This window comes from Plectropomus leopardus, chromosome 17 (assembly GCF_008729295.1).
Source record: "Plectropomus leopardus isolate mb chromosome 17, YSFRI_Pleo_2.0, whole genome shotgun sequence".
In the NCBI taxonomy this organism is placed as follows: domain Eukaryota; kingdom Metazoa; phylum Chordata; class Actinopteri; order Perciformes; family Serranidae; genus Plectropomus; species Plectropomus leopardus.
In genome coordinates this window covers 20,583,239-20,595,430 of record NC_056479.1, presented here as the reverse complement: position 1 = coordinate 20,595,430, position 12,192 = coordinate 20,583,239, and the positions used below count along the sequence as shown (strand labels likewise).

Genomic DNA, 12,192 nt, shown 5'->3' with positions numbered 1-12,192 from the left:
TTATGTGTTTCTCTAGTTTCTTCCCACTTCCTGTCTCTCCCATTATGTATACCAGCTAGCTGAAATTATGTTTTAATAAAGTCTGAATCCTATATGTTGGAAAAATGCCAGGCAAGCGGAAGAAAACGTTGTTATTAAATTAAGTGAAAATGTGCATTAAGAAGTAGCTGCTCAAATTAGCTACTTCAAATCATAAGAAGTAGCTGCTCATTTCAGACACATTGATTTATCTGTTGTTTATTTGACAGTCAGATATAATATACATGGTAAAACTGAGAACAGCTATCCAATGTATCACAGTGTTTATAGCAGAACACATGAAAAAATGTTAAAAATATTAATTAAAATTCTGTTAGATTTCTTCATGCAAACACAGCCCCTCAGTGCATACAGCACAAGCAGCCTGACTGCATCTTGTTTCCCACCATCTGGTGGCTAGAGAGAAACTCACACTGGCTTATAAGGATGTTTTGGGGAGACTGGGCAGAGAAAACATCTCTGTTTGTTTTCCCTAATTTGTCCTGATGGGAAAATCTTGAGACCACTAATCAAGCCAGTTACAGTGAATATTAAAAAAACACACAAAAGAGCCCAATAATTGGAGCCTCTCTGCTCCAATGTTAAGATGAGAAACTTGGCCATCCTACCTCAGACTATTTTGGAACTTGGTGCTGCTGCCAAAAAGAAATGAAATGGGTTTTTGTGTTTTTTGTCTGTTTGTTCTTTTATGTGAAATTCTTCATGCGGCTGTTTTGGACAGGACTCCCTTAAAAAAAGATTTTGAATCTCAGTGAGACTATTCCTGGTTAAGTAACGGTTAAATGAATAAAAAATAAATACACTGAAAAGAGATTAGGATTATATTAGAATTATATAGTTTTCAACCTTATCAGAAAATGTGGCCTGTTAAATGTCCTCGTGACAATGAAATTCTGCCACAAGGCACATTTGAATAAGGGCTCAGTAGTTTGCTTTATGCTCAAAAAGAGCTTTATTTACCCTTGCCATTTTAATTTAGTCATTAAATGATTTCTTCTCACAATGGCTAACTCTACTTTATGAAACTGAACTTACGTTGCCCGTCTCAAGTCTGGCTTGTTGTTGTGCTCCAGATGCCCTCACAGAAAATAAATCGTTTTCATTACGGGCCGTGCAGTTGCAGTTGTTATCCTTTGATCAATTGCGTGTTTCACTGAAGAGATGAGATTGTCTTCTCTTGTAACTGGACACGCTGCATATGTCCCAAGGCAGTTCTGTCTTCTGCATTCCCTAAATACTGCTGATGCGTGAGTTTGGCTGTCTGAATTTAATACTCATAAGACAAGGTCACCCAGTAAATCTATTTCTGTAAAGAAAGGGAGAGGCAGAGAGGAGAGGGCACTGCCTCAATGAGAGCTAGTAAAAAGTCAAATTTCTTCTTTTGTAGAGAGCTTTTGATGAGCTGGTGTTTGTACAGTTATTTACAGTGTTTCTTAAAAAGTATTATAAAAGTAGCAAATGCAGTGTGTGACTCAATTGTTCTTATTATGTTACTATAGGAGGATTACATCATCACTGAGGATGATGTGTTTGCACCTCTTCGCTGGTTGGCTCCTGAGCTGGTGGGTGAGCGTCATGGGGGTGTGATTACTTTGGAGCAGACCAAGTCCAGCAATGTGTGGTAGGTACCAGACTGCAGCTCTTCACTGACACGAGAGGACGTTTTTAAAAGCCCATAACTCCTAATTACTGTAAGTGAACCTGATTATGATCCAGAGATATTTTAAAATGGCTCCTCTGAGAGAGCTGGAGTCATGTCCCATATTCAAAATAGGGCTGCGCATTTAGTCAAAATACTCAAAATACTATCACACTTGCAATATGGCCAAGTGCAATATCCAAATCGCAGGAGCTTCAATTTTTTGATAAAGGTAAAATATGTCACAAGATTCCATAATTAATGAAACAATTTAATGCTGCAGAGGTACACCAGCCTACAAATTATATTCCAGATGTGAAGGGAATATGCTTGTTTGGTACACACCCCAGCAAAAATCATATTGGCATCTTTTTTTTTTTTTTTGTGGGAAAAAATGCAAAAAGTGCAACTCATATTGCAGTTGGAATATCCGTCAAAATAAACACAGTATGATTTTTTTCCACATACCATGCAGCCCTAATCCAAATGCAAATGTAAAGAAAAATGCAATAAATTTCACCTCTGGCTCATTGCTGAGCAAACATGGCTTTCCTGCAAATACAGGATCTTGTAAATCCCAAACAATCTGGATAATTTCCAAATGAGTGAAAAAGACACTGACGCTGCACCAACGAAGCATCTCTCCACACTGTGCAATTTCTTCAGCGTACTTCACGTCTCATTGCCCAAATGCCTTTCAGTCATACATTGCAGTTACGTAACATAGTTTTAATCACAAGAGGCATATTTACCCTGGATAAAAATATGATCAGATTCACAATCTTCCCAACTAGTTTGTGTTTATATTTGGCTCTTGCTGTTATAACTGCTCATGTAATTTATTAATTTTACACAACTGTTTTTGTGGGGTTTGGTATTCAGCTCACCTCATAAAGTTTTATGGTTTTCAGTCAGGAGGTCAAGGTCTTTTGCTGAATTCGAAGAGCTTAAGATAATTTGTCCTGCAGTAAATTCCAACAGATCTTTTGTCCTCAATACTCCATAGGGCTTTGGGTGTCACATTGTGGGAGCTCTTTGAGAACGCTGCTCAACCATACCCCCATCTAACGGACCGAGAGGTTCTCAATCATGTGATCAAGGAGCAACAAGTCAAACTCTTTAAGCCACAGCTGGAGTTTCCATATTCTGACAGATGGTGAGTGGAATATGTCTTTAAAAAAATGTGAGCAGTATTTCTTAATTCAGGTTTTAAGTGATTTAAGTTATTAATTCAGTACTTTGACTGAAAAAGAGATTTTCCCTGTAATTGCAGGCACGAGGTCCTGCAGTTCTGCTGGCTATCTCCAGACAAGCGGGCCACGGCAGAGGAAGTGCACCGTTTGCTCATTTACTTGCGCATGCAAGGCCAGAAGGACATAGAAGAAGACTTTGAGCAACGCTGGGATGCTCTCAAACCTAACCCTTCCACACGGCAGACCACCGTCAGCCACTCCTCTTTCCCAATCTTGGAACAGTTTGCTGATGATGCCCTGCGACAAGAGATTGATGAAGTTCTTACCGTCACTGAAACTAGTAAAGGTCTCAGCTTTGAGTATGTTTGGGAGGCCGCCAAGCACGACCACTACGACGGCAGCCATGGACGTTCAAGCATGGACACAACATTGAACTATCACAGCATGTTCTTTCCTGTTTCCAGCGAAGACATCCAGGCTCATTTCCCCGATCCTTCAGCCAGAGCAGCGGGCACAGAAGGTGGAAACACTCCTTCAGGAATTCATGGAATTGTACCGGTATTTGACGCACAAAAGCCATCAAATGGGAATGAATATTACATTCAACTAGAGGAACCAGGGGAGAGCACTGTTGGGGAAGATGGAAATAGAGAACAAGACATGGACTTCAGTTCAGGCCGGCAAGACTTTGTTGTTCTCCAAGATGTCCGTCTGGATGAATCTAGCACCGACGCTGATTTTTTCCACCAAAGTATTGACTCCAAGGATTCCTATTTACCAGACAGCCACATCTGGTCGTCTCTTGAAAATGACAGTCCATACCACACTAACATTTTCACTGATGGGGGGTCCAAGCAAGAGGACTCTCCTTCCTGGAGAGAGAGTTTTATGGAGCTTCCAGAGCGCAATGGCAACCCTTTCCATGAAGCTGCACCTTTAGAAGTCCAGGATGTAGATACAGATAAAAGCAATGGGGACTCTTTTTTAGGGGATAGTTCAGAAGCTCCTCACCTTGTGGATTCTGTGGAAGTGGAGGGGGAGAAAACAGACGTGAAGAGGCTTCTGAACAGCGAAAAACTAACTGATAACTTTATGTTTCTCAAAGACCAGAACCTGATGAAAGGCGGATCAAGTTTCTCAAGTCCACAGGAGAACTTTCTTTTACCTGGCCTTGCTCATGAACCTGAAGAAAGATTCAAAATGAGTTCTTGGGACAACCTCGAGAACTTAGGCAGCTCAATCACAGCAGACACTTATGTAAAACCCGCAGCAAGTAGCACATCCTCTAGACAGGAGCTTTTAGAATCTCCAAGTACCAGCTTGGGGGAGTTTTGTCTGTCTCTGGTAAAAAATGAAACACTGGTGCCTTTCATTACAGTGGACACAGACGATAACACAAGCAACCAGCTGCCAGTTAGAAATAGTTCTTCCACCGAAGACCTTGGTCTGCTGCAATCCTCAGACAGAGGTAAAGACTCTGGTTTTGATTCTACCTCAGAGAGGTTTGAAGTTATCATCAGTCAAACTGATGGCCACACCCCCACGTTCTCTGAAAGTGCCACTACAGACTCATCGTGCACAGATGCCAAAATTCCCAGCCTTGAAGATGACCAAGGAACCTCACTGGATAACGTTCAGCCCATAGGAAGTCAAATTCCTGAAAACTTGCAAGTCCAAGCATCAGACAGCGGACAATGTGAAGACCTCACAAGTAACGATCTGCTGAGTGAGCTTATCGAGGATGCAGACGTAGAACTAGAAACCACTTTGTCTGACCATGAAGAATCCTTTATGGAAACTAATGGGGGCCCTATTAACAGATCTTCTCTGTTGGTCTCTGGGCCATCTTTGGACCAGATCAGCCAGGACAGTTTACTGGAAGACAGCATGTCCACCACTCTACCAACTGTAGATAACTCAGCTGAGACGCCGGACTCTTTAGACTCTCTCGACATCCACAGGCTAGGTGACCAAGGAGAAGATCTGAGTGCTCAAACAGCCCAACACAAACTCCAGCCTCCATATAAAATATCAGACAGCGGGTATGAGACGGAGAACCTGGAGTCCCCTGAGTGGAACTCCCAGCCTAACGTTAAAGACCACTCTCCGGTAAAGAATGGCTCAAGTGTTTCCAAAGAAGAGGAGGAGACGGAGGAGCTCACAGCTGCGACAAATCTGATCCCGCCAGAAATCATCATCTCTGAAGTCGAGGGTGTGCTGGATGCTCAGAGCGAGGACCCGCAGCCAGATCATGTGGCTCCTGCTGAGGAGCCACTCATGGGCAGTAATTACAGAGACTCGGCCTACTTCTCAGACAATGAATCAGAACCTGAGAAGAAGACTGAAGAAATAGCTGCAGGAGGTTCTGGTGAAGTCACGTGGCTGAGGAACTCTACTGATGTGGTCAGCCGGGCTACTGGAGGTCCAACATTGGAGGTCAGTGCGGAGAAGGATGTAGATTCTTCATCTACCCAGCCTCAATCCTCTGTAGCAGCTGAAGCACAGGCCGATGGCGAAACGCCAGCTCATGTTGAGGGCGTATTACCAGTAGATGCAGACATCACAAAGAAATGGGAGAATGAGACAACAGAGTCTACGAACAGTCAGAATGAAGATGAAAACAAACCAGATTTGTTAAAAGACATTACATTCGCAGATCAACCAGATCCATCAGAAGATCTAGAAACGTCAACTCCACTTCCTCCAGTTGTTGCATCAAAGCCGGTGCCAGAGACCTCAGGTCACGCTAAACTAACCAGGACCTACGCCAGCGATGGTCATAAGATAAAAGAGCCGGACATGGAGGGGCGTTACCTGGGGAGGCGGGACGGCTCTGGTCAGGAGGACGGTGTAGACGCGGACGAGGAGGACGAGAACAGCGACGACTCCGATGAGGACATCCGTGGATACCAGCTACACAGCTCCAGCTCAGACAGCGAAGATGATACAGTGCATACGGTGCCACTTATTATCTCAGATGACAGCAGTTCAAAGAATTTGAAGAGCTTGTTGAAACCCACCTCGTTAAACATCCAGGCGTCGTCTCCGCCGTTTCCCACGAGGGGCAATGAAGATAACTCCAAAAGAGCTGTGTCTTTCTTTGATGATGTCACTGTCTACCTGTTTGACCAGGTAAAGTGAGGTCTATTTTGTCGTTTATTGCTTTAGTTATTGTAGGTGTAAGCAGCGAGACAACTTTCTAATTAAAATTCAACTCATTCTGATGTAGGAGACCCCCACCAAGGAACTGGGTGACCACTCCTCAGGCTCACACAATCAGACACCAGAGTTCAGCAGCCCAGTGCCCACTGCCAGCTACCTGAACCGCTTCACCAACTCTGAAAGCTCCACCGATGAAGAAGGTAACGCCAAAACCCATCACATGTGCAGCTGCTCGAAATTTGTCTTTCCTTAAAACGCCCTAACTCAGGGTTCACGCAGAGCCTTAAAAAGTCTTAAAAGGCATTGAATTCATTAATCTAAAAATAATGCCTTAATTAGTATTCAATTGACTTAAATTAATCTTTCATAAGTCTTATAAATGCTCAGACATGGGAAATAGGATTTTATGGGGTTTTTTTTTCTGTTGTTGCATCGGAAAATCTCAAAAATAATTTGTAACATCTATTTTCTTTTTCTTAAATGATTTATTAAATTCCTTTTCTTAAACTCATCATGTTGAGAATCCAAGCAGGGGAATCTCACATGCAGATTGAGAAACACAAAGTCGTCCAGAAAACCGTCCAGAAACGCCAGATGTTTCCCACTTCTGTTGGTAAACCAAATAGATACTTTAATGATAGTATCTTAGGTTCATTGTCTTCCATGTGTTATACACTAAAAAGGGTTGTTTTTCCAACATTTGACATAGATGATGTAATGTTTTTCACTGGACACAAAAAAGGCAAAATAAAATTTCCTTCAATGTGGGTAAAAAAAATTAATGAATTAATCAAACTTAACTACAAGTGGCATTCAAAAGTTTTAAAAAGTCTTAAATCTACTTTGCCCTAAGCTATAGGAACCCTGCTAACTCCCTCATTAAATTCCTGCAGGTGGTGGTTTTGAGTGGGATGATGACTTCTCCCCCGCGCCTGCTTTCCTACCCAAGACGGATAAAGACCCCGTATCAAAGACTATGTCCTCATCTGCAGCATCTCGCTTTTCCTCCCCGCCCCCTGCAGCAGGGCGTGTGCTGGAGCCCAGCTGGACCAGCTCCTCAAACTACTCCCGCTTCTCCATCTCACCTGCCAACATCGCCAGCTTCTCCCTGACACATCTCACCGATTCTGACATCGAACAAGGAGGCAAGTTTAGCATGCAGTCGCACCAAAACCTGTATGGTTTTTTTACACAGGCATAAAGGAATAGTTCCACACTTTGGGCTTATTTGCTCTCCTAGATGATAACATTGACACCACTGTCATATCTGTACAGTAAATATAAAGCAGAAGGTCATCTTCGCAGTGTCCGACAACAATCCAGAGTGTTACTGCACCTGGCTAAGAAATAGTCCAGCACAAAACCCCCCGAAAAACTTTTTTTTTTCCACAGATATAACAAATTAGATGTAGGTGTTAATTCCAGTGATGCTAGTGGATTTACTTTCTCTTTGCACAGAGCCAGGCTATCTTTTTACAGTGTTAATGCTAAACTAAGTGACCCCGTTTCGGCTGTAGCTTCATATTTACCGTACACATGAAATATTGATCTTTTCTCTAAGCTAGACATAAAATATGTGTGTCCCAAAATGTCAAACTGTTCCTTTAAAAATGTTTCATTGTCATTGCATGCTTAATGTCTTCATATACATTTCTTTGTGCAAAGTTATAAAGATAATTAATTTTACGGTTTATTTAGGTGTATATATCATTAGGTGCGTTTACATGGAACATCATATTCTGCTAACAATCAGAGTAAAAATGCGTCATGTGACCACATCAGTTGGAGGAGACTGGCCTGATTAGAAGGAATCGGGATGAGAGGGGAGGTTAAAATGTTTGATAATCCATTTATTAAGAAATATTGTCACCTAATAACCATGTAAATGCTTACTTCTACTGTTTCTCTCCGATTGAAATACATTTTTTCTGCCCAATGTCCTCACATGGAGGTCATATTTGGTGATGGAGCTGGTTTTACATGTACCACGCTCATTAGGCCTTATAATAACATGAAATAGATATGCTTACATAATATCCATCATCAGTTGATGATATGCATAACTCTTCATCTTTTTTGTTCACCTCAGGAAGCAGCGAAGATGGAGAGAGGGACTAGTGTGACACATTTCCATCACACTGTTAAAAAAACGAACCTATACTCGCACTTTTTGGGAATGGAGAACGGCTGAATAAGGACAAATGACGCGGTTTGTGGGGCAAACCGTGGATGCTTCTCTCAGGCAGAACTGCTCTTAAGCTACACGGAGACGGCCATGAGAACAACGAGTTTTAGCAAATAAAGACAAACGAGGCCCAGCTCCACTCTGAGCCACATGACCTCTCCAGCTACATCAGTGTGTGTGATTTCAGTTCAGTGCAATTCCACTTGGGGAAAAAAAAAAAAACAAAGTTTCTAAATGTTTGCTTTAAAGACTCATCAAGCGCATTCCAGATGTTTGGCTGCTTCTTTTTGTGTGTGTCTAAGTGCACTCATTTCCCAGGACTTTTGCATCACCAAAAAATGAGAAACAAAAAAAAGGAAAAAAAAAAAAAAAAAGACTTTTATGCTCTGAATTCAACACACTGGGCTGACAAACGCATCACTACAGCCAAATAGGAATAAGCTCTTTGATTTCAGCAGACCTAAAACTGAAGCTTTTTCTCTAAATTTGTCATTTTGCTCCTTCATGTTGTGCGATTATTTCAGTGGTTGCCTCTTTTGGAAGAGTCATTTGTTTTTTTGTAACCTCTCGTTGGGTGTTCGTCACTGTCTCCTAATGGGAGAGAAATTATGTGGTATCCTTCTTTAGCAGCATTTGATTAAGAAGGTTGAGATTTACCTTAACTAAAAATCCCTCATCTGCAGAGGGGACACGCTGTGTGTTCCTTTATTTTAGTGTGAAAGGAACATTTACAGTAAGTAGTTTCATATTTTTGAGACATCTCGGTGAGAATGGAAGGTGTTTCCAGAGGTGGATTGTCTTGTTAATCCTTGCAGAGGTGAAACTTAAAAGACAAGTTATTCATTTTGTAACGCTTCATTTTATGCTCCGAAATGTGCAGGAAGTTGCTCCGATGGTTTTGACTACGTCACTGGATCTTATCACAGTGCCTGTGATGCTGTAAAGTCAGCTGCACTCCTCCATTTAATATCACTACAAAATTCCAATTTACACTTTTAGTGTGTAAAAAGAAAAAAAAAGTGGGAGATTTTATTTTTTAAATGTCAGAATGAAGAAATGTTAATGAGCTGTTTGTAATGTTAATGAGCTGTTTGTAAACAAATGTGCAATGACTTTCATTAACCAGTTGAAATCTGAGTTCATCGGATGACGCGGGCGAACGTGATTGCGTTTCTTCAGCAATGTGCAGGGACTTGAAGCTTCATAAAATTCACTACTAGAACAAAACACTGCTGCTTATCAGTGTCATGAACAGAGTTGTATGCCTTTTGTTTTTTTTTTTTTTTACTTTGTGTCAAACTTAATGAACCTGTTCAGATGGCATTTTTATTTCCTCCTTAAGGACCCCTCGTCCGGTTGCGTTTTTGGGCATCTCATCATATCTTATCATTTGCAGGCCTCTGGGGCTGTACAGGGTTGGTTGGGGATGTGATCAGTTTCTGTATAGAAGCTTAATGCAAATTGTTGTGGATCAAGATATGCTTTCCTTCAAGATTTCATGTACAGCTATAAAAACACAGTTCCTATAACTGTAGGTTATACAGTTGCTGGATGTTTGTTTCCGTTTAATGACTCAAAACACCTTAAAGATTTTGTCACAGATGAACAGTTATACTTCACCTGTAGTAGATAACACCCCCTCCCTCCCCTACAGAAGGCACTGTATCTTAGATAACCTCTTTTAAAAACCAGCAGTCTGTGCTTCAGTTAAACTTGAACATTTATTTAAGGAAATCTTGTTTTATTTGACTACAGTATACATTTGCTTAATCTTGCACATTTGAGAAATGTAACTTAATGTTGAACTGTACTGATGTATGTAAATGTAAATTTTTTTTCTTTTGTCTGTAAATGGGAAATGACTTAAGTGAGTTCTAGGTGTGAGGTTTTCATTTTGTAAAGCTGAGTTGATCAGAGGGACATATCACAGTCATCAGCTAAAAGCAGATAAATTAAGACACAAAAAGCAGATGTGAATTCATTCTGTCCTTTAAACTTGTAGATTTTAAAAAATATTTTTACTTCATATTTATCATGCTTAGTGTAATTGAATGAAATGTTTATAATTACACTGTTTAATATGAAAATAAATGCAAATGAACTTCTAATGTATGTCCTCTTTGACATTTTTCAGTGTGGTTGCTGCACATAGTGAGGCGATGTGTTGCGATGCAGTCTGGTGTCCTGTTGGTTGTCCAGCAGGGCAGGGTCGACCCTTGGCTGCAAAAACTTGCTCTGAGGATGTGGAAGGTAATCACTGTGGTGGGAAGGAGCCAGAGTTAGTGTTGGAGGTAGATGGCAGGTCGGCCTCAGTCCCCAGGATCGACAGAATAACATAAAACAGCAGTAAAATTCTTTAGGACAAAGTCAATTTACAACAGAACGAGAATGTCCCAGTCAACACGGTGTGCACAAAGTCATGTTTCTAACATAAAACAGTGCCAAAGTGTCATGAGATTCAAGCTGTTTGATTCGCACTGGCACACAAACCTAAGCACATGGATAAGTCATCTTTAAAATCAGCTGTTTAACTCTTTGAACCCCCAACATATTGGCTTGACGTCTTTCAAAAACGTGGGCAATGAGCTACTTAACAAGACTGGCTCAAAAATTTGCGAGAAAAATTACCTTAAAATAAGCAAAAAAGGAGAAGTAAAAACAAAAAGAACAAAAGAACTTATTTTTTCTGTTTAAGATATGTAATTATTAGAATTATAAATAAAATATACTTTCTGGACATTTTCCTGTTTTTTTGTTTTTTCTATAATATGTAATAACCTCCCCACAGCTGATTTTCAAGGTATTTTCTTGTCACCTTGAACTATTTTGCATTTGGGAACATTTCTTGCAAAGTCTCTCATTGCCTTTTCCCATGTTTTCAAAATAAGTCAGGTCCCAGAGGCTTAAATGCTTTTGAAAGGCGTCTGAACGCAGCACTACAAAACTGATGTCAAAGTGCGGTCAACTTGTTTTCCAGACAGACTAAAATGATGTCAAGCATTGTAAAGCATTATTTTTACACTTTTATTTCACATTTCAATGCCCTTTGTAAGATGAATGTCGAGTCTTGGTGACATTCAGACCTGCTGTGGAATTTCAACAGTCACGGTCATTTATCGTGATCATAGCAGTGAAGTGGATGAATATAATACTGACAGGAAGAACTTTACTTATTGCAGGAGGGTAGAGAGGTATCATCTGGTAATGCAGACTGAACTTTCCATTTTTTTCTATGCAGTTAGTTTAAGAGTATTAAGTTTACCTGAAATGTAAAGATCTCAAATTTTGCAGGTCCCTTTAAAAAAGACGTCAAATATTTGAAAGGCCTGTGGTAGCAATCCAGGCAAAAAACACTCCATTGCAAACTTATAATAGTCCAACACATATGGAGAAACAAAATCCAACAAATGCATAATAAATAAATAAATAAATAAATAAATAAATAAACAGATCCCATGCAAATGACAGGCAAAGACAAACAAAAACAAGATTCTAGACAGACAGTTCAGGCTACAGTGGGATTGTTTGTTTGAAGACAAGTTTAGTACCCAAGCCGTAGCCCTTTATCGTAGTCCCACCCTCTTAGGTTTTCACCAGATATTGTATAGAAGAATAAAAGCTATTGCTAGATCCCAAAACACCCGGTAGCCAAAGCCTAGAAAGAGCAAACACATGCACTCACTCTTGAATTTTTTACCCCACAAGACATCAGGATCCATTAAATGTTCTTGTGCTCCCTTTTCTGTTTTGTCATCGCTACTTGCTGACGAAATTTCTGCCCGGGAAACAAGCCAGGGGGAGTAACATTCATCCATCGATCCGATCTGACCAAAATATACTTTCTAATTTCAGTGGTATGATTGTGCATTCCCTTTAAATGAAGGGATAAGGGCCTGTGGGAAAGTTCTTAGCAGACGAATGTGGATCCAGGCACGAACAGGGCGGGGGAGGAGGGGGAGGAGGGGGAGGAGGGG

The 12,192-nt window shown here is 40.8% G+C and overlaps 1 protein-coding gene across 2 annotated transcripts in view; it reads left to right on the top strand.

The window, feature by feature from the left end:
- lmtk2 (lemur tyrosine kinase 2) overlaps positions 1–10,314 on the top strand; it is a 31,430-nt gene extending 21,116 nt beyond the window's left edge. For both annotated transcript variants that reach the window (XM_042504367.1, XM_042504366.1), the window contains 6 exons: positions 1,539–1,660; positions 2,685–2,834; positions 2,952–6,003; positions 6,101–6,233; positions 6,927–7,178; positions 8,123–10,314. In XM_042504367.1, the coding sequence (XP_042360301.1) occupies positions 1,539–1,660; positions 2,685–2,834; positions 2,952–6,003; positions 6,101–6,233; positions 6,927–7,178; positions 8,123–8,151 (3,738 nt within the window). In that variant the 3' untranslated portion in view covers positions 8,152–10,314. The remainder of the gene's footprint in view (positions 1–1,538; positions 1,661–2,684; positions 2,835–2,951; positions 6,004–6,100; positions 6,234–6,926; positions 7,179–8,122) is intronic.
- The last annotated feature ends 1,878 nt before the right edge of the window (positions 10,315–12,192 follow it).